Genomic DNA, 21,426 nt, shown 5'->3' on the forward strand with positions numbered 1-21,426 from the left:
TGGGAGACCGGTCAAGAGAGCATTGGAATAGTCAAGCTTGGAGATAACAAAAGCATGGATGAGGGTTTTAGTAGCAGATGGTCTGAGGCAGGGGCGGAGACAGGTAATATCATAGAGGTGATGGAAAGGATATGGGGTCAGAAGCTCAGCACAAGGTCAAACAGGACACCAAGGTTGCCAACAGTCTGGTTCAGCCTGAGCCAGCGGCCAGGTACGGGGATGGAATCGGTGGCTAGGGAACAGAGTTTGCGGCGGGGACTGAACACAATAGCTTCAGTCTTCCCAATATTTAATTGGAGGAAATTTCGGCTCATTAGGACTGAATGCTGGATAAGCCGTTTGGTAACACAGAGGAAATGGAGGGGTTGAGAGATGTAGTGGTGAGGTAGAGCCGGATGTTGCCATGTTGTGTTTTTGGATGATGTCGTTGAGGGGCAGCATATAGATGAGAAAAAGAACTGGGCCAAGGTTAGAACCTTGGGGGACTCCAGAGGTAACAGTGTGGGGCGGGAAGAGAAGCCATTGTAGAAGATTCTCTGGCTACGACTAGATAGGCAAGAGTGGAACCAGGCGGGACTGTCCCACTCAACTGGATAACGGAGAAGAGGCGTTAGAGGAGGGTGGTCTGGTTAACCATGTCAAAGGCTGCAGACAGGTCAAGAAGGAAGAGAAGGGATGGTGCATCACGGTCACAGTCACATACAATATAATTTGTGCCTTTGATTAGAGCCATTTTAGTGCTGTGGCAGGGGTGAAAACCTGATTGAAGGGGTTCAAGCATGGAGTTGCAGGAAAGATAGGCATGAATTTGGGAGGCAACAACACGTTCAAGGATTTTGGAGAAGAAAAGGAGATTGGAGATGGGGCGGTAGTTTGCAAGGACAGAGGGGTCAAGGGTGGATTTTTTGAGGAGGGGGCTGATGATGGCAGATTTGAAAGGGGCAGTATCCAAGGGGAGGGAACTGTTTACAGCAGCAGCTAGCATGGAGACCATGAAGGAAAGTTGGGTGGTCAGCAGTTTAGCGGGAATAAGGTGGGCCCCATCGAGTTGATGAGCGCGGAGGGTGCATGAGGAGAGATAGGAGATAAACTAAAGATGCGATTTCCGGGCTACGGCAGGGGGACCCTCGGACCCTCTTGGTCGCCAAGAGGGAGGGATGTGGCTTAGGTAAGTCAAAGTCCCTGCTAGTGCTGTATTTCATAGTATATATTTTTTACACATTGCACTGGCAAATGCACTTAAAATGCCACTCAAATCATTGCATAATTACACTTTCTATAAGCACATATTAATAAATTAGATAATCAGTTTTTAAAATCACGGTCTTGCACATTCAACTTTAAAATCAAACTCAGGAAAGGGAATTACATACAGCACTCAGTTAATTCATGTTTTCAATATTAAGTATTCAAACTTGAAAAGCAAATTGCTGCACCATGCTAACCTTTCTTTTGTGAGGACACTTTCACTTGCTGCTTCAGATTTTTCTTCATTTGATGGTATGCTCTTGGGGTCACCAGACTGCTCTAGGGATTTATGCTGGTCTTCTGTTTCACTCTGTGCCAAGTTGCGGATTGGTAGAAAGTTAACGAATGACAAAAATCCTGTCATTTTACTTTTAAGTCTTTCTTTCCCAAATTCATAGCTTCATTTAACACAAAGCTCAGACCTTAGGCCAAATGCAATTTTACATAATGGTCAATTTATCAGTTCCAAGGTATGCTGAAAACTAGCACCAGAACAACACTGTTTTTAGGCAATTATTTTCAATTTAGTTTTCCAATTTAAGATCTGTGCATTACATTTGGCCTGCCAAAACAAACAGCATACAGGTCCCTCTTGTATGCTGCTATGACAACACAAGGCTTCATCTATTAATGCTGTAAACGATGCCACACCTATACCTGTTGGAACCAATAAATGCAACAGTCCCACAAATATTATAATGATTTGTCAACTATAAAATATAAAATCAGAATTTAATTGCAGAAAAAATTTAAAATTTGGACATCAGAACTGCATGAATGGATGAAGAGGTACAAGTTCAATTTACCGTCTCTGTCTGTGTACTGCTGTTGAGCGTTTCCTGAGAGAGTCTTTCCTTTCCAGTTGCATGAAGACATTTAAGTTTTTCCAGTTCTACAAACATTCTTTCATTTTCTGATACCAGTTTCTCATTACAAACAGGACCGTTCTGTAGTTAAAAAATAAACTTTAAAAAAATCTTTCCCATTGTTTATCAAATTGGCACAAAATTTTAAAAAGTTCATTTATAAAATAACGTGCAACACATTAAAGCAACATTCTAATGTATAACTATACTGATCTAGTATGAATTTTGTTGGTTCAATACCATATATAGGGTTAAAAGGGAAACAAAAGGGCACATTTTAGAAATACATAGCAGGTCCTTCAGCATCTGAAAGAGAAAATCCAAGTTAGCTTTTCAGATACAGAGCTTTTGTCCAGTTTGGGGAAAGTATAGGTCAATTGCCATTGTACACTTAGAGTTTCAGGCACTGAAAAGGGAAAATGGACAGCCGCTGCATATGCTATGGGTCCTGCAGGAAAGTGTCATGGGAGGGTTAGTTAAAAGTTGGCATAACAGTAGAATGAACAAAAGTGTTGTAGAGGGAACTGTCCCTACAGAGAGGAAAATGAAAAAGGTGCTTGGTACACTGGAATCACAGAGGCCCTTAGCATGGAAGGCGAGTATGAGAGAGACTCTGATGTCACGGTGAGAGGGGAGAGAAAAGTGGGATTGTGACAGTGGAATCTTTGGAAGTGAGATGAATGAAGTCAAGCCCCTATTAACCACAGACAAGAGAAAACCTCAGCTGAGGAAAAAGACAATTTAGAACCTCTGATATGCAACATGGAGTATTCAGAGCAGATACAACAGAAACAGAGAAACTAAGAGTGGAGTCTTTACAGTACTGAGGGTGGGAACAAACATAATCCAAATAATTGTAGGAATCTGTGTGATAGTAGAAATCTGTGTGATAGTAGAAATCTGTGAGGAGCCCATTGCTAGAGGTGGATTCAATGTCCTGTAAAAAGATTTTGTTTTAAAGCTGGAAAGAAGTGAAAATGCTGGATGAAACATAAGTCATCTAAATCATGCTGTGAAAAGTCATTATGAAGATAAAACATACGTGAAACAATTCCAAGATGTAAGCAGTTCTGCGGAATGTGAATTGGAGAAACCAGTGAAAAAAAATGTTCAGACCATAGGGCTGAAAGAACACCTTGAGAATGATGCGGTGTGGCTCTTGAAGTTTGAGCTGAGTGTAGTTGGAGCCATGCAGGAGGCTAAAGACAAAGGTCAGACAAGAACGGGAAGGGAAATTGAAGGGTGATCTGTAGGAAGGTCAGGATCATGCTTGTAGATAGAGTGAAAATATTCAGCAAAGCATTCACCTAATTGGTGTTTGATCCCCCCACTAGAGAAGACTGCATCATGAGTCGAAGACACAAAAAACATACCAGAAATAGTGAGGAACCAAGGGTCTAATGAGAGGGTGGAATTTAGAGTAATTAATATTAGTAAGGAAAAGCACTGGACAAATTAATGGGACTAAAAGCCGGCAAATCCCCTGGACCAGATGGCCTACAGCCTAGGGTTTGAAAAGAGGTGGATGCAGAGATAGTCGATGCACTGGTTTTGATCTTCCAGAATTCCCTAGATTCTAGAACAGTCCCAGTGGATGGAAGGTAGCAAGTGTAACACCGCTATTCAAGAAAGGAGGGAAAGAGAAAACAGGGAACTATAGGCCTGTAATCGGGAATCTATTATTAAGGACATGGTAACGGGGCACTTAGAAAATCATAATATGATTAGGCAGAGTCAACATGGTTTTATGAAAGGGAAATCGTGTTTGACAAATCTATTAGAGTATTTTGAGGATGTAACTAGCAGGGTAGATAAGGAGAACCAGTGGTAGTAGTATATTTGGATTTTCAAAAGGCATTTGATAAGATGCCACACAAAAGGTTGTTACACAAGATAAAAGCTTGTGGGGTTGGGGTAATATATTAGCACGGATAGAGGATTGATTAATGGACAGAAAACAGAGTAGGAATAAATGGGTCATTTTCAGGTTGGCAGGCTGTAACCAGTGGGATGCCACAAGGATCAGTGCTTGGGCCTCAGCTTTTTATAATCTATATTAATGACTTAGATAAAGGGACCAAGTGCAATGTATCCACATTTGCTGACGAAACAAAGCTAGGTGGGAAAGTAAGCTGTACGGAGAACACAAAAGTCTGCAAAGGGCTAGAGACAGATTGATTTTGAACACCTGTATCAAATCGCCCGTTAATCTTCTCTGCTCAAGGAAAACCACCCCAGATTCTCTAGTCTATCCACGTAACTGATACCATTCTAGTAAATCTCTTTTGCACCCTCTAAGGCCTTGACATCCTTCCTAAAGTGTGGTGCCCAGAATTGAACACAATACTCCAGCTGGGAACTAACCAGTGTTTCGCATAACTTCCTTGCTTTTGTACTCTATGCCTCTATTAATAAAGCCCAGGATCCATTGTGCTTTTTTAACAACCTTCTCAACTTGTTCTGCCACCTTCAAAAACTTGTGCACATGCACCCCCAAGTGTCTCTGTTCCTGCACCCCCTTTAAAATTGTACCATTTAGTTTATATTGCCTCACCTCATTCTTCCTATCAAAATGCATCACTTCACACTTCTCTGTGTCTGTCCATTTCACCAGTCTGTCTATGTCCTCCTGAAGTCTGTTACTATCTTCAACATTGTTTATTACATTTCCGAGTTTCATGTCATCTGCAAACTTTGAAATTATACTCTCTATACCCAAGTATAATATATATCAAAAAGAGCAGTGGTCCTAATACTGACCTCTGGGGAACACCACTATGTACTTCCCTCCAGTCTGAAAAACAACTGTTCACCACTACTCTCTGCTTTCTGTCCCTTAGCCAATTTTGTCCTTCTTTGGCAGTCCCTCAGGGTCGAGGATGACTTGCTTCCACTCTGGGAGGGTGGGTTCTGCGGTGGCTGAATAGTCCAATCCTGGAGCCGCAGACTCTGCCACAGGTGGGGCAGGTAGTGTTTAATAAGGCGGGTGGGTGAGACGTCTGGATTCTGCGCGCTCTTTCTGCTGCTTACGCTTGGCCTCCATGTGCTCCACACGGTGACGCTCGTGATTGGCGCCTTCACGGACGCTTCTTCTGCAGCTTGGGCGTTCTAGGGCAAGCGATTCCCACGTGTCGGTGGGGATGTTGCATTTTTTTTTAGGGAGGCTTTGAGAGTGTCCTTATAACGTTTCCTCTGCCCTCCTAGTGATCACTTGCCATTGCGGAGCTTGGGGTAGGGCACTTGTTTAGGGAATCTTGTGTCGAGCAGGCGGACAATGTGGCCCGCCCATCGCAGCTGGTTGAGCATGACCAGTGTCTCGATACTGGGGATGTTAGCCTGGGAGAGAGCACACATGTTGGCACGCTGATCCTGCCAGTGGATTTGCAGGATTTTGCGGAGGCAACGTTGGTGATATCTCTCCAGGGATTTGAGATTTCTGCTGTACATTATCCATGTTTCTGATGCGTACAGGAGGGCGGGGACCACGGCTGCTCTGTGGACCATGAGCTTAGTGCTGGATTTGAGGTCTCGGTCTCCGAACACTCTGTTCCTCAGGTGTCCGAAGGCTACACTGGCACATTGGAGTCGATGTTGAATTTCTGCTCACACCGAGAGGAGGCTCCTGAGGTATGGGAAATGATCCACGCTGTCCAGAGGCTCACCGTAGATCTTGATGGTTGGGGGACAGTGTTTTGTGGCAGGACCGGGCTGGTAGAGGACCTTTGTTTACTGGATGTTTAGCCTGAGGCCCATTCTCTCATACGCCTCCGTGAATGCGTCGACGATGGTTTGTAGCTCGGCCTCAGTGTGCGCACACACAGGCGTCGTCTGGTACTGCAGCTCGATGACAGAAGTTGGGGTGGTCTTGGTTCTGGCCTGGAGGCATCGAAGATTGAACAGTTTCCCGCTTGTCCTGTAGGTTAGCTCCGCTCTGGTGGGAAGCTACATGGTGATAGGGTGGAGTGTTGCAGCGAGGAAGATGGAGAAGAGCATTGGTGCGATGACGCAGCTCTGCTTGACCCCAGTTTGCACTCGTATTGGGTCTGTGGTGGATCCGTTGGTGAGGATCACGGCTTGCATGTCATCGTGGAGCAGGCAGAGAATGGTGACGAATTTCTGCGGGCAGCCGAATTTGAGGAAGATGTTCCACAATCGGTTGACAGAGTCGAAGGTCTTTGCGAGATCGAAGAAGGCCATGTAGAGAGGTTGATGCTGCTCCCTGCACTTTTCCTGGACTTGTCGCACGCTAAAGATCATGTCCATTGTGCCTCATGATGGGCGGAAGCCACATTGAGACTCAGCGGGGAGCTCTTCGGCCACTGGAAGGAGGCGATTGAGGAGGATTCTTGCGATGACCTTTCCCGTGGCGGACAGTAGGGAAATTCCTCTGTAATTTCCGCAGTCGGACCTATCTCCTTTCTTGAAGATGGTCACAATTACGGCGTCTGAGATCTCCCGGCATGCTCTGTTCCTTCCAGACAAGGGTGATAAGGTTGTGTATTCGTGTCAAGAGTGCCTCTCCACCGTATTTTAGTACTTCAGCGGGGATTTTGATTCCATGCTGCCACTGTTCCTTTAATCCCATGGGCTTTAATTTTGCTAACTTGTCATTACGTGGTACTTTATCAAATGCCTTTTGAAAGTCCATATACACATCAACCGCACTACCCTCATCAACCCTCTCCATTACTTCAAAGAACTCAATCAAGTTAGTCAAACACAATTTTCCTTTAACAAATCTGTGCTGACTTTCATTTATTAGCCCATACTTTTACAAGGGCCAATTAATTTTGTCCCAGATTACTGTCTCGAAGTTTCCCCAGCACCGACATTAGGCTGATGTTATGTTAAATTATTCTCACCTCCGCAAGTTGTCCCTTGAGTTTTTCTACCTCAGCCAACAATTGCTCCTGCTCTTCCTGTAGTCGCTCCAGCTGCTGTGTATGGAACTGTCGTAAAGCTTCTACTGATTGCTGATGCTCCTGATCCTGTCGAACAAGCTCCTGCCTCATGTCTTCTAGTCTCTCCTGGTACACACACACACACACACAGAGATGAAGCTGCAATTTATTTTCTGTGTTGTAAAGTATATGATTCTATTTGAAAGTCACATTATAATATACTGCCATTCTACTGCAATTTCTCTTTTTAATAAATACTATTTTTGAATATATTCTTCATACCCAGTGTTTAACTTAGCTTTTTCATCCTTACATACTTTCTAAAGTATATATTTTAAAGAAAAACTATTTAAATGCCGTCTGAAGTATTCAGGATGATTGCAGCCATTCTTACACTCATATCTGAAGTGCAAAGGCACTCCAATCGATTAAAAGGGGGACATTACTTGCAAACCACATCATTTCCAACTTCTTCATTAAGTCAAGCACTGAAAGAAAGCACCTTATTATGGCAACATTCTAGCGAGCTGTCCTTTTACGTTTCATTTTGTAAAAAGTGTTAAGATTGCAGAACTGTCTTTCTATGGCCTAAAAACTCAAATATTTAATGTAGGCAAGTTTTTAAAAATATTGAATTTATCTTTTTTTTCCCCAAAAAGAATTGGAAATACATAGGTATGGTTTAAAATTATAATTTCAGAGGGCCCTCCTAATTTGTTACAAGGATATTCATGATTTTGATTTATGATTATTTAGCCCTGAGATGAAAGCACGTCAATACCATTAAAAAATATTATGCCCATTATCCATTAAAGTGAAACACTGAGTTAATCTGACTGCTTTCTGAAAACAAACAACAATGAATCTTCCATAATCGTAATGGATATACTGCTTACAGCAAAGAAACCATACGTGACATGTTTTTATTTTTAAAAATCAGTTGCACAAGAATCTTAAAAACAGAAACAAATTACTCACTCATTAAAAAAGTGATGATACCAGGATTATCAATGAAAGATGTAGCATGTGAACATATGTAAATCTACTCAGAGGTTCACACAAGCACAAGTTATATAATAAGCTATTCTCACTGGACAATGTTCTAAAATATTGCCCAAATGCAAGGGAGGAATATTTTAGAAAATTTGAAACTTTTGCAGTATCTGGTGCAACATCTTCTGAAGTTGGGGTTAAGGTACTTTACATTGAAACTACTGCACAGAAACAGGCCATTTGGCCCAACTGGTCTATGCTGGTATTTATGCTCCACACTTCATCTAACCATATCAGCATACCTTTCTATTCCTGTCTCCCTCATGTGCTTATCTAGCTTCCCCTTAAATGCATCCATGCTATTTTCCTCAACTACACCTTGTGGTAGCACATTCCACATTCTTACCACTCTTTGACAGTGGTTTGGGTAAAGACGTTTCTCCTGAATTCCCTATTGGATTTATTAGCGCTTCTTTATATTTATGACCTCTAGTTTTGGACTCCCCCACACGTGGAAAGATTTTCTCTGCGTCCAGCCTATCAAACCCTTTCATTATCTTAAAGACCTCAATGAGGTCACCCCTCAGTCGTCTCTTTTCTGGAGAAAAGTGCTCCAGCCTGTTCAGCCTTTCCTGATAAATACAGGGTACTGGATCTGTTCTGACCTGTGCTATAACATACATGGAAGTGCTTAAAAGCAACTGCTTCCAGGTTTTAATTATTTCTACCAGAGAAGTGGGAACTCACCTGTGCAACTTCTTGTCTCTCTAATTCAGTGACTTCTATTTTACGCTCAAAGCTCATTTCTTTCAGACTGGAATTATCTTTAGCATGAGGGTCTCTGAACAGTTCCTGGTCAGCTTTCAAAAATTCCTCCTGCAATGCAGCTTCTGACGCCGCATCGTATGTTCCCAATTTAGATTCAATCTTGTAATTTTGCAATTGCCTTTGAAGAGTTAGAATTTCAGCATTCTTCTGTTTCAGCATTCTCTGAAGCTCCTCTTTTTCTTCTGAAAACAGTTTTTCTAATTTTTTTCTGTTTACATCAAACTGAAACTGAAGATCTTGTTTTAGAGTACCCAACCTTTGTTCTAATTCTTTCTCCCATTCTTCATCACTTAGTTTACATGCACTAGGCTCTTCTTGTAGGTCCCTCGTCATCCTAGCCATCTCAGTCTGCTGAGCAAACTGTACAGACATCTGTACGATTACCTACAAAAATGTCAAAATGTAAAAGAAAACTTTTGTATATTAGACTAAAAAGTAAATTTAAAAGTATACTGATGTCAAACTTTAAATCATTTTAAAGTTTATATAATTTAACAGCAATCATTTTAGCAGTACGGTGTCAATAAAAGTCTAAAGCAGTGAAGCATCAGCTAATTGTTCTTTCAGACAATAACTGTGACTGTATTGTTGTCACTAAACTCAAACCCATGACAAGGATTTTTTTCTTGGAGGCAAGGGGAAAGTGTGTGGCAACAAAGACATTTTAATAGATAACAGTCTAGGTACATTCCCACGAAGCAGAAAGGTAGGGCAACTAAAGCCAGAGCTCCCTGGATGACAAAAGTGAGTAAGATGAAATGGAAAAAAGGGGCGTATGACAGATGTCAGGTTGGTAACAGAAGTGAGAACCAGGCAGAATATAGAAAGTTCAGAGGGAAAGTGAAAAAAGAAATAAAAAGGACAAAGACAGAGTATGAGAACAGGCTGGCAGCTAACATAAAATGGAATCCAAAAGTCTTCTATAGGCATTAAACAGTAAACAGGTAGCAAGAGGAGGGGGCAGGGCAGATTAGGGACCATAAAGGAGATCTACTCATGGAGGCAGAGGGGATGGCTGAGGTACTAAATGAGTACTTTGTATCTGTCTTTACCAAGGAAGAAGATGCTGCCAGAGTCTCAGTAAAGGAAGATATAGTTGAGATATACTGGATGGGCTAAAAATTGATAAAGAGGTACTTGAAGTAGATAAGTCACCCGGTCTGGATGGGATGCATCCTAGGTTGCTGAGGGAAGGAAGGGTGGAAATTGTGGAGGTACTGGCCATAATCTTCCAAACATCCGTGGATACGGGGGTGGTGCCAGAGGACTGGAGAATTGCAAATGTTACACCCCTGTTCAAGAAAAGTTGGGGGGGGGGGGGGAGACACGGACGGCAGGAGAGGAGAGCTAAGGAGGGGCGAGTGTAGTGAGCTATGGGGGCAGGGGAGAGAAAGATGAAGGGGGTAGCAGAGAACAAAGGAGATAGAGGGGGTGAGAAAGAAAAGAGGAGATATACAGATAGATGGTAGTGAGAACTAATGTCTTACTTAAATCCAACCCCCCTAACTCACGCCACATCACCACTTTTAACCAATCTCTTGGGTAGCTGACACTGATGTTCTGCTATATTCTTGCTGAACCTCAGTCTTAAACAAGACTTATCATACCTTGGCTATTTCTTCCTGCATGCATTCTTCATATTGCTTCTCCAGAAGATGTGTAAAGTGAGTATATTCACTTTTTTGCACTTCAGTCTCTTGCAATTGAGCTGTTTGGTGACCTTCAATCGATTCTTGGGCCCTTGAGGTAGGCTCCATACCAGCAAGCTTAGTCGACTCCTGATGGTATTGTGTTCTTATCATAGCTTCCATTTGTTCCAGTTTTCGTTTGTGTTGCTCTTTCAAATCAGAAATCTCCTGCTTATATTTGGCATACAAGGTCTTTCTTGCTATCTGCAGCTGTTGTGAAAGACTAAGATGTTTCATGTGCCACTGCTGCTCCTGAGTGCTATCCACCTTCGCCTTGACCTAAAAAAAATATGCTGTTACATAAGTCACACAAGACTTCTGTAGGAGCAAAATTCAATGCTCATGGCACTCGTTAAGGAGCTGATATTTAATATGGCCAAGTCGAAGTTCTAAATTGAATCTCCAGTCTGTTAAATTAACATTGGGCCATTAGAAGTAACACAATATACAATCTAATGTTAATTCTGTTGGACTATTTAATTTATGCCTCTATTGACCAACCCCCAAAACGGATCATTTTTACCAAGCATTTGGTTAACCACTTAGCGAGTGCATTTATAATACAGGTAAATCAATATACAAGCCATACACAAGTTTGATTTATACTTAAGAGCAATTATTAAAACAACACGGCAAAATAATCAAAATTGCTGATGTGCATTATCAGCAGCCAAAGGAATTCAATGTCAAAAGCTGTTGCTACTTCGAACAGAAATTAACAGCAAGTAACAGTTGAATTGCAGTTTTCTTTGATATCATCTGAGCTACAAGCTTGGGCTGACAAATGGCAGGTAATATTCATGCCAGGTAACGACCATCTTTAAGAAGAAAGCCCAGCCATTTCCTCATGACCTTCAATTGCACTACCATCTCCAGGTACCCCATCATCAACATCTAGGGGAATCACCATTCAACAAAATTTTAACTGGATCAGCCATATCAACACGGTGGCTACAAGAGCAGAGCAGAGGCTGGGTACAGTGTGACAAGTTGCTCATCTCCTGACTTCCTTAAAGACTCTCCACTATCTACAAGGTTTAAGCCACTCGTCTGGATGGATACAGCCATAACAAAATTCAAGAAGCTGAACACTATCCAGGACAGAGTAATTCACTTGATCAGTGCCCTTGCCACTGGCACAGTGCGTGCGATCCATCGGATGCACTACAGGTTGCTTGAACAATACTTCCCTCTTCTGTGACTTCTACTGCCAAGAAGAACAAGAGAAGCAATAATGTGGGAAGACCATCATCTCCAAGTCACATACCATCCTGACTTGGACATAAATTGCTGCTGGGACAATATCCTGAATTTCCCCAACACCGTTGCGGAAGTATTACGATAAGGACTGCAGTGATTCAAGGAAAAGGTCCAGCACCACCTTTTCAGAGCAACCAGAGATGGACAATAAATGTGGCCTTGTCAGAGTTACCCACATCCCGAAAACAAATAAAATCAACTGATCGTGCATCTTGCTGCTGTTTGTGGGACACTACTGGTGCAGAATAGTTGCTGTGTTTGCCTACAAAACAAATTTAGCACGTCAAAAGTAACTCATTGTGTGAAGCATTTTGAGACATTTAAATGCAATAAGGTGCTCTATATAAATTCCAAGCATTATGGAAGACCATGCACCAGACATTCTGTATTGAGAATTTGCTTGCTATTTCATAACTAAAATCATTCACTACAATAAACTAGCCAGTTCCAAACTACCTAAAGTGCAAGATATTACAAAAAAATTAGAACAGTTGACATATCGGCAGTTGGTCAAACTATCTGCATCAGATGATGTTGACAAGGAAAAAATGCCAAGCTGATTGTGTATCAAAATTTTAACTAAGTAGTACACCTTTGCACCATCAACAGTGCTATCAAGCGGCACTTACTCACCGATGCCAGGACCACTCGGCTCCTGATCTCATTACAGCCTTGGTCCAAACATGGACAAAAGAGCTGAATTCCAGAGGTGTAGTGACAGTAACTACCCTTGACATCAAGGCAGCATTTGACAGAGTGTGGCACCAAGGAGCCCTAGTAAAATTGAAGTCAATGGGAATCAGATGGAAAGCTCTCCAGTGGCTGGAGTCATACCTAGCACAAAGGAAGATGGTAGTGGTTGTTGGGGGGCCAATTATCTCAGCCCCAATCATCTCAGCCCCAGGACATTGCTACAGGAGTTCCTCAGGGCAGTGTCCTAGGCCCAACCATCTTCAGCTGCTTCATCAATGACCTTCCCTCCAACATAAGGTCAGAAATGGGGATGTTCGCTGACAATTGCACAGTGTTCAGTTCCATTCACAACCCCATGCAGCAAGACCTGGACAACATCCAGGCTTGGGCTCATACGTGGCAAGTAACATTCGTGCCAGACAAGTGCCAGGCAATGACCATTTCCAACAAGAGAGAGTCTAACCACCTCCCCTTGACAGTCAATGGCATTACCATTGCCGAATCCCCCACCATCAACATCCTGGGGGTCACCATTGACCAGAAACTTAACTGGACCAGCCACATAAATACTGTGGCTACAAGGGCAGGTCAGAGGCTGGGTATTCTGCAGTGAGTGACTCACCTCCTGACTCCCCAAAGCCTTTCCACCAACTACAAGGCACATGTCATGAGTGTGATGGAATACTCTCCACTTGCCTGGATGAGAGCAGCTTCAACAACACTCAAGAAGTTCGACACCATCCAGGACAAAACAGCCTGCTTGATTGGGACCCGATCCACCACCCTAATTGTTCACTCCCTTCACCACCGGCGCACCTTGGCTGCAGTGTGTACCATCCACAGGATGCACTGCAGCAACTCGCCAAGGCTTCTTTGACCTTCCAAATCCGCAACCTCTACCACCTAGAAGGACAAGGGCAGCAGGCACATGGGAACACCACCACCCCGACTTGGAAATATATCGCCGTTCCTTTAACGTGGCTGGGTCAAAATCCTGGAACTCCCTACCCAACAGCACTGTGAGAGAACCTTCACCACACAGATTGTAGCGGTTCAAGAAGGCGGCTCACCACCACCTTCTCAAGGGCATTTAGGAATGGGCAATAAATGCTGGCCTTGCCAGCGACACCCACATCCCATGAACGAATAAAAAAAATGGAGCTAAGCAAAGACAGGGGCAGTAGGGGAATATAACTTAGTACAGGAAGGAAATTCTGGATAAGTTGGAGTTTAAATTGTGTGGCACTCCAGAGGACATCAAGGATCGTGTTTAAGAATAATAAAAAAAATCATAAGAAATAGGAGCAGGAGTAGGCCATCTGGCCCCTTGAGCCAGCTTCACCATTCAACAAGATCATGGCTGATCTTCGACGTCAATGGCATTTTCCTGCACTATCCCTGTGTCCCTTGATGCCTTTAATATCTAGAAATCTATCGATCTCTGTTTTGAATGCACTCAATGACTGAGTCTCCACAGCCCTCTGGGATACAGAGTTCCAAAGATTCACCACCCTTTGATTGAAGAAATTTCTCATCTCAATCCTAAATGGCCTTCCCCTTATTACAAGACTGACTCCTGGTTCTAGACTCCCCAGCCAGGGGAAACATCCTCCCTGCATCTACCCTGTCGAGACCTGTAAGAATTTAGGGTGTTTCAATGAGATCACCTCTCATTCTTCTAAACTCTAGAGAATTCAGGCCTAGTCTACTCAATCTTTCCTCATATGACAATTCCACCATCCCAAGAATCAGTCTGGTGAACCTTTGTTGCACTCCCTCTATGGCTATATATCCTTTCTTAGATAAGGAGAACAAAATTGTACACAATACTCCAGGTGCGGTCTCACCAAGGCCCTATATAGACATCTTTACTCCTGTACTCAAATCCTCTTGTAATAAAGGCCAACATACCATTTGCCTTCCTAATTGCTTGCTGCACCTGCATGTTAGCTTTCAGTGACTCATGTACAAGGACACCCAGGTGCCTTTGAACATCAACATTCCCCAATCTCTCACCATTTAGAAAATATACTCTGCATTTTTGTTTTTCCTACCAAAGAGGATAACTTCACATTTTTCCAAATTATATTCCATCTCCCATGTTCTTGCCCACTCACTTAGCCTGTCTATATCCCCTTGAAGCCTCTTTGCATCCTCCTCACAACTCACATTCCCACCTGGTTTTGTGTCATCAGCAAACTTGGAAATATTACATTTGGGCCCCTCATCCAAATCATTGATATAGATTGTGAATAGCTGGGGCCCAAGCACCAATCCCTGCCATACCCCACTAGTCACAGTCTGCCAACCTGAAAAAGACCTGTTTATTCCTACTCTCTGTTTTCTGTCTGTTAACCAATTCTCAATCCATGACAGTATATTACCCCCAATTCCATGTGCTCTAACCTTGTTCACCAACCTCCTGTGTGGGACCTTATCGAAAGCCTTCTGAAAATCCAAATACACCACAACCACTGGTTCCCCCTTATCAATTCTACTAGTTATATCCTCAAAAACTCCAATAGGTTTGTCAAACATGATTTCCCTTTCATAAATCCATGTTGACTCTGCCAAATCCTATTATTATTTTCTAAGTGTCCTATTGTCACATCCTTTATAATAGATTCTAGCATTTTCCCTACTACTGATGTCAGGCTAACAGGTCTGTAGTTCCCTGTTTTCTCTCTTCCTCCTTTCTCAAATAGTGGGGTTACATTTGCTACCCTCCAATCTGCAGGAATTATTCCAGAATCTATAGAATTTTGGAAGATGACAAACAAGGTCACATTTATTAAGTTTTTAAACATTCAAGTGGATGAATGGCCAATGTTGGCAGACTCAGGTTTCTGCTTAGATCTCAAGAAGATGTGTGTTTTATTCTGGAAATTCTCTGCAGTCGCGATCGGGAGTCCCGAAGGCTGTGTTGCCTGCCAGGTGCCAGGGTTATGGACATCTCCTTGTGGCTGGAAAAGAACTTGGAGCACGAGGGGGAAGAGCCGGTTGTTGTGGTCCACGTAGGAACCAACGACAATAGGTAGAACTAGAAATGCGGTTCTGCTGAGGGAGTTTGAGGAGCTAGGGACCAAATTAAAAAGCAGAACCTCAAAGGCTAATAGTCTCTGGATTACTAGCTGAACAACGCACAAATTGGCATAGGGACAAACAGATGAGATGATTAAATGCGTGGCTTAAAGAGTGGTGTGGGAAGCAGGGTTTTCAATTCATGGGGCACTGACACCAGTACTGCGGGAGGAGGGAGCTGTCCTATTTAAGTGGGACATGCTCCACTTAAACCGGGCTGGGACCAGTGTCCTGGCAAATCGAATAACTAAGGCGGTAGATAGGGCTTTAAACTAATAAAGGGGGGGGAGGGTTCAGGTAAGGGTTTTTTTTTAAATCAGTCTAAAAAGTCAAGGCTGTAGGGCAGAGTACCAATCTGGCTAAAAACAACAGTGTGTCAGGAAGGGAGAGAGAGTTTTACAAAGGTAATAGTGTATTAGTGACTAAGCTCACATCAGGAAAAAAAAAGTTACATTTAAAGGCGCTGTATCTGACTGCACAAAGCATTCGTAACAAGATAGATGAATTAATGGCACAAATAGAGATAAATGGGTTTGATCTAGTAGCCATTACTTAGATATGGTTGCAGGATGACCAAGGTTGGGAACTAAATATTACTGGGTACTTGACTTTTAGAAAAGATAGGCAAAATGGAAAAGGAGGATGGGGGACAGCCCTGATAATAAAGGATGATATAAAGACAGTAGTGAGAAAGGATCTTCGCTCAGAAAATTAGGATGTAGAATCAGTATGGGTGGAGCTAAGAAATAACAAAGGGCAGAAAACACTGGTGGGAGTAGTTTACAGGCTCCCTAACAATAGTTATAGTGTTGAGCAGAGTATAAATCAGGAAATTAGAGGAGCATTTAACAAGGGTAATGCAATAATCATGGAGGACTTTAATCTTTATATAGATTGGACAAACCAAATTAGCAAATGTAGTTAGGAGGATGAGTTCATGGAATGCATCCAAAATAGTTTTCTAGAATATGTCGAGGAACCAACGCGGGAACAGGCTATTTTAGATATGGTATTGTGTGATGAGATAGGGTGCATTAGTAATCTTATAATAAAGGATCCTCTGGGAAAGAGTGATCATAATATGATAGAATTTCATAGAGTTTGAGAGTGATGTAGTTAAGTCCAAAACTAGAGTCTTAAATTTAAACAAAGACAATTATGTAGCTATGAGGGGCAAGTTGGCTAAGGTAGATTGAGGAATTAGATTAAAGGATATGATGGTAGATAAGCAATGGCGAACATTTAAAGAAATAATTCATAATTCCCAACGAATATACATGCCCTGAGGAATAAAAACTCCACAGGAAATGTGATCCAACCGTGGCTAACTAGAGAAGTTAAGGATAGTGTCCAATTAAAAGAAGCTTACAATGTTGCCAAAAAGAATAGTAAGCCTGAGGATTGGGAGGCTTTTAGAAATCAGTGAAGGATAACCAAGAAATTGATAGAGGGAGAAAATAGAATGAGAATAAACTAGGAAGAAATATAAAAACAAATTGGAAGAGCTGCTACAAGTATATAAAAAGGGAGTAGCAAAAGTAAACGTGGGTCTCTGAGGCAGAGATAAGAGAAATTAAAGTGGGGAATAAGGAAATGACAGAAGTTAAACAGTAGAAGACACAAAAAAATACCAGAAATAGTGGGGAACCAAGGGTCAAATGAGAGGGAGGAACTTAAAATAATTAATATTAGTAAAGAAAAAGTTTTAGAAAAATTAATGGGACTAAAAGCTGACAAATCCCCTGGACCTTTTTTTTAAATTCATTCATGGGATGTGGGCGTCGCTGGCAAGGCCAGCATTTATTGCCCATCCCTAACTGCCCTTGAGAAGGTGGTGGTGAGCCGGCTTTTTGAACCGCTGCTGTTAGTGTGGTGAAGATTCTCCCACAGTGCTGTTAGGTAGGGAGTTCCAGTATTTTGACCCAGCGACGATGAAGGAACGGCAATATATGATGGCCTACATCCTAGGGTTTTAAAAGAGGTGGCAACAGAGATAGTGGATGCATTGGTTTTGATCTTCTAGAATTCTGATCTTCTGGAACGATCCCTGTGGATTGGAAGGTAGCAAATGCAACACCGCTATTCAAGAAAGGAGGGAAATAGAAAACAGGGAATTACAGGCCAGTTAGCCTGACATCAGTAGTAGGGAAAATGCTAGAATCTATTATTAAGGACGTAGTAACTGGACACTTAGAAAATAATGATTAGGCAGAGTCAACATGGTTTTATGAAAGGTTTTTTGATGGTGTAACTAGCAGGATCGATATGGGGGAACCAGTGGATGTAGTATATTTGGATTTTCAAAAGGCTTTCAATAAGATGTTGTTACACAAGATTAGGGCTCATGGGATTCGGCGTAATTTATTAGCATGGACTGAGGATTGATTAACGGACGGAAAACAGAGTAGGAATAAACGGGTCATTTTCAGGTTGGCAGGTTGTAACTAGTGGAGTGCTGCAGGGATCGGTGCTTGGGCTTCAGCTATTTACAAACTACATTAAAGACTTAAATGAAGGGACCGAGTGTAATGTATCCAAGGTTGCTGACGATACAAAACTAGGTGGGAAAGTAAGCTGTGAGGAGGACGCAAAGGGATATAGACAGGTTAAGTGAGTGGGCCAGAAGGTAGCAGAGAGTATAATGTGGGGAAATGTGAGATTGTTCACTTTGGTAGGAAAAATAGAAAAACAGAATATTTTTTAAATGGTGAGAAACTATTAAATGTTGGTGTTCAGAGGGATTTAGGTAGCCTTGTAAACGAAACATAGAAAGTTAACATGAAGGTACAGCAAGCAATTAGGAAGGTAAAATAGTATGTTGGTTTTTATTGCAAAGGGGTTGGAGTACAAGAGCAAGGAAGACTTGCTGCAATTGTACAGGGCTTTGCTGAGACCACACCTGGGGTAGTGTGTGCAGTTTTGGTCTCCTTACCCAAGGAAGGATATATTTGCCTTCGAGGTAGTGCAACAAAGATTCACTAGATTGATTCCTGGGGTGAGAGGGTTGTCCTATGAAGAAAGATTGAGTAAATTTGACCTTTACTCTCTGGAGTTTAGAAGAACAAGAGGTGATTTCATTGAAACATAAAAGATTCTTGGAGGGCTTGATGCTGAGAGGATGTTTCCCCTGGCTGGAGAGTCTAGAACTAGGGGACATAGTCTTAAGATAAGAGATTGGTCATTCAGGACTGAGAGGAGGAGGAATTTCTTCACTCAGAAGATCATGAATATTTGGAATTGTCTACCCCAGAAGACTGTGGATGCTCAGTCGTTGAGTATACTCAAGACTGAGATCGATAGATTTTTGGACTCTAAGGGAATCAAGGGAAATGGGGATCGGGCAAGAAAGTGGAGTTGAGGTCGAAGATCGGCCATGATCTTATTGAATGGCGGAGCAGGCTCAAGGGGCCTACTCCTGTTCCTTTTTCTTATATTCTTAAGAATTGAACTGAGTAAAGCTTGCACTTGTCAAAACTAAACTTCAAGATTCCCTAAACTTACCTTGAGAGGCAATATGGAGTTTTAATTTGGGCTCTGTACATTTTAAGAAGGTTCTTCTGTGGGAGGATATTATGCGATGCAGTGCACTGCCCTTTCACTTCTAGGACTTCGGCTCAATTCCAGCCCAAACTGATAGAACTGAAGTATTCTCCGGCTACAGTCTACAAGAGTCTTGTGTGGAATTGTTTTGTAATGGACATGGACACACAACACAGGACGGACATAATACTACACTAATTGGCAATCTCACATTGAAACCATAATATGGCTGATATGGAAAAACAGACATCGACACTGCAAATGGAGAATGGGGAAACTGACTGACCAGAAAGATAATGCTTTTTAAACAGGATGGCAGCAATGTACAGTTAGCCAAACATCAACAATATCTTAAAGGACATCAGTCCCACAATTCCCAATTAGCAATCTGCATTTAACTAACAGTATGTGGAGGAAACAAATGAAGAGCTAAATTTATATTTAAGCTACATGTAAGTAGGAACATTCCGGAGAGAGAGAGTGTCGAGAAAGTGAGCAGGAGAAGAAAGAACCAAAAGAAACATTGCTCATGAAAAATAAACTACCTTCTTGTCTGGCTGAACTATTAAGTATTGTATTCACATTAAGTTTTACTACTATCCTTAGGCCTTATTTGGGTTGGTTTTCCTTATAAAACTCTTTATTCAATATGGTACAAGTAACTGAATAACCTACAATTACATTAAGAAACTAAATTAACCAAAAGTATTTAAACACTTAGTTAAATGCCCAATAATTCCCTCTACACAAAAGCTCTAATACTAGACTGTCACAAAATATACAAATTTAAAGGTTACATTTTATAATCTATCAAATACATTAGCACTTTGCTGCTTTTACCTTATTCTCCTCTGCATTTTGCTGTTCTAAATCAACAGCACAACTGCCAGCCACTTGCTCATCAGACACGTTTATTTCTGACCTGAATGAGAAGTTGGAGAAAACAAAGAACAAAAAAAAATAAGTTTGAGTTCAATCAAGCCATTTAGCTACTATCCTCCTTTAAGGCCCTCCTTAAATCCCATCTTATGGACCAAGTTTTTGGTCACCCCTCCTAATATCTCATTCTCTGGTTCTATATCCATTTTTTGTGTGATCACGCCTCTCTCAAGAGCCTTGGGATGTTTTTCTACATTAAAAGTACTTTATAAATGCAATTATTGTTTGGCTGAATTTATTCAGCGGTAGCAGTGCTTATTAATATCCTGAAGGTGAAGACGCACCTACACACATGCAAAGTTTTTAGAATTACTTAAATGATAGTTTTCCAAGGGAGGGTGGGGTGGAAGATGATTAGAAACAAAGCATTCCAAGGAAGCGTATGGAATATACATCAGGAAGGAGTGAATTTCAAATGCAAACTTGCAACTCGTGAATGTTTTAAAGAAGTAAAATGTAGTCTATTAAGTTGGACCCATTCAATGGAATGAATAGCACTGCCAGGAGACTCTATTAATCATTTAGTAACTTGCACGAGATGAGTAACTGCAACTGAAATTTTGACGGGGATGCTCATTCTCCCCTCTCCAAGTCAATGATCCTAAAATAACTGATTTGTATGTACATTATCGACATCTCTAAGCATTTTAGATCCCTGGATCCAGTTTCTTTCAATGTAACTTCTTCCTCTATGTAACTCTACAATTAGAGGTAATAAATCTGAGATAATAATCATGTACTATAGCAACATTCATTATTCTTGATGCACGAACATATGCCCCAAAATGTTATGAACTGCAGCATTCTAACTCAGGCTGTGAATCAAATTGTTTCATACCTGGATTGTGGAAGTAAACTAGTTACTTTCTGTAGTTTTTGCTGTAGCCAGACGATCTCTGCAGTGTATTTCTCCTCCATTTCTTTGCACTGTTGTGCATGAGAAGCCCTCAGACGTTCTACTTCTTCTGCACATCGCTCCTCTAACTCTGCCTTCTGTTGGCAAAACTCCAGCTTTAGCTTTTCAATCTCTTCAAGCCGAGCTGACCGGACTCGTAACTGCTCCTTAAGAGCTAAACAATAAATGTAGATAAACAAACTTGCATATTCCATTCCTTCATATAATTAATGAAACGAATTTTGAATGTACTTGTTTCCTGCGTACTTCATATTCTATACATGTAAATTGCAGTTTTCACTACTAGTGTGATGAAAAAGTTGTATACTGCAAAATAAAGCTATACGGTTTACCATTAAGGTCTTGAGAACTGGCACGTGAGCTTTCTATTTGCATTCGCAAACTGGCATGCTCTTCTTCAGTTTGCAACTGCAAATTTATGTATGCAGCCTGGAGATCTTCAATCTGCAATTACAATCAAGATTAAGAAATGA

The 21,426-nt window shown here is 41.7% G+C and overlaps 1 protein-coding gene across 3 annotated transcripts in view; it reads right to left on the minus strand.

The window, feature by feature from the left end:
• The window catches only part of akap9 (A kinase (PRKA) anchor protein 9), a 248,150-nt gene that overhangs the window by 155,444 nt on the left and 71,280 nt on the right, over positions 1-21,426 (minus strand). For all 3 annotated transcript variants that reach the window (XM_068006479.1, XM_068006470.1, XM_068006463.1), the window contains exons 14-21: positions 21,286-21,397; positions 20,876-21,107; positions 19,939-20,020; positions 10,444-10,803; positions 8,756-9,220; positions 6,977-7,141; positions 2,055-2,195; positions 1,446-1,558 (exon numbers count right to left, since the gene is read on the minus strand). In XM_068006479.1, the coding sequence (XP_067862580.1) occupies positions 1,446-1,558; positions 2,055-2,195; positions 6,977-7,141; positions 8,756-9,220; positions 10,444-10,803; positions 19,939-20,020; positions 20,876-21,107; positions 21,286-21,397 (1,670 nt within the window). The remainder of the gene's footprint in view (positions 1-1,445; positions 1,559-2,054; positions 2,196-6,976; positions 7,142-8,755; positions 9,221-10,443; positions 10,804-19,938; positions 20,021-20,875; positions 21,108-21,285; positions 21,398-21,426) is intronic.

The sequence above is a fragment of the Heptranchias perlo genome, chromosome 2 (genome assembly GCF_035084215.1).
Source record: "Heptranchias perlo isolate sHepPer1 chromosome 2, sHepPer1.hap1, whole genome shotgun sequence".
NCBI classification, from domain to species: Eukaryota; Metazoa; Chordata; class Chondrichthyes; order Hexanchiformes; family Hexanchidae; genus Heptranchias; species Heptranchias perlo.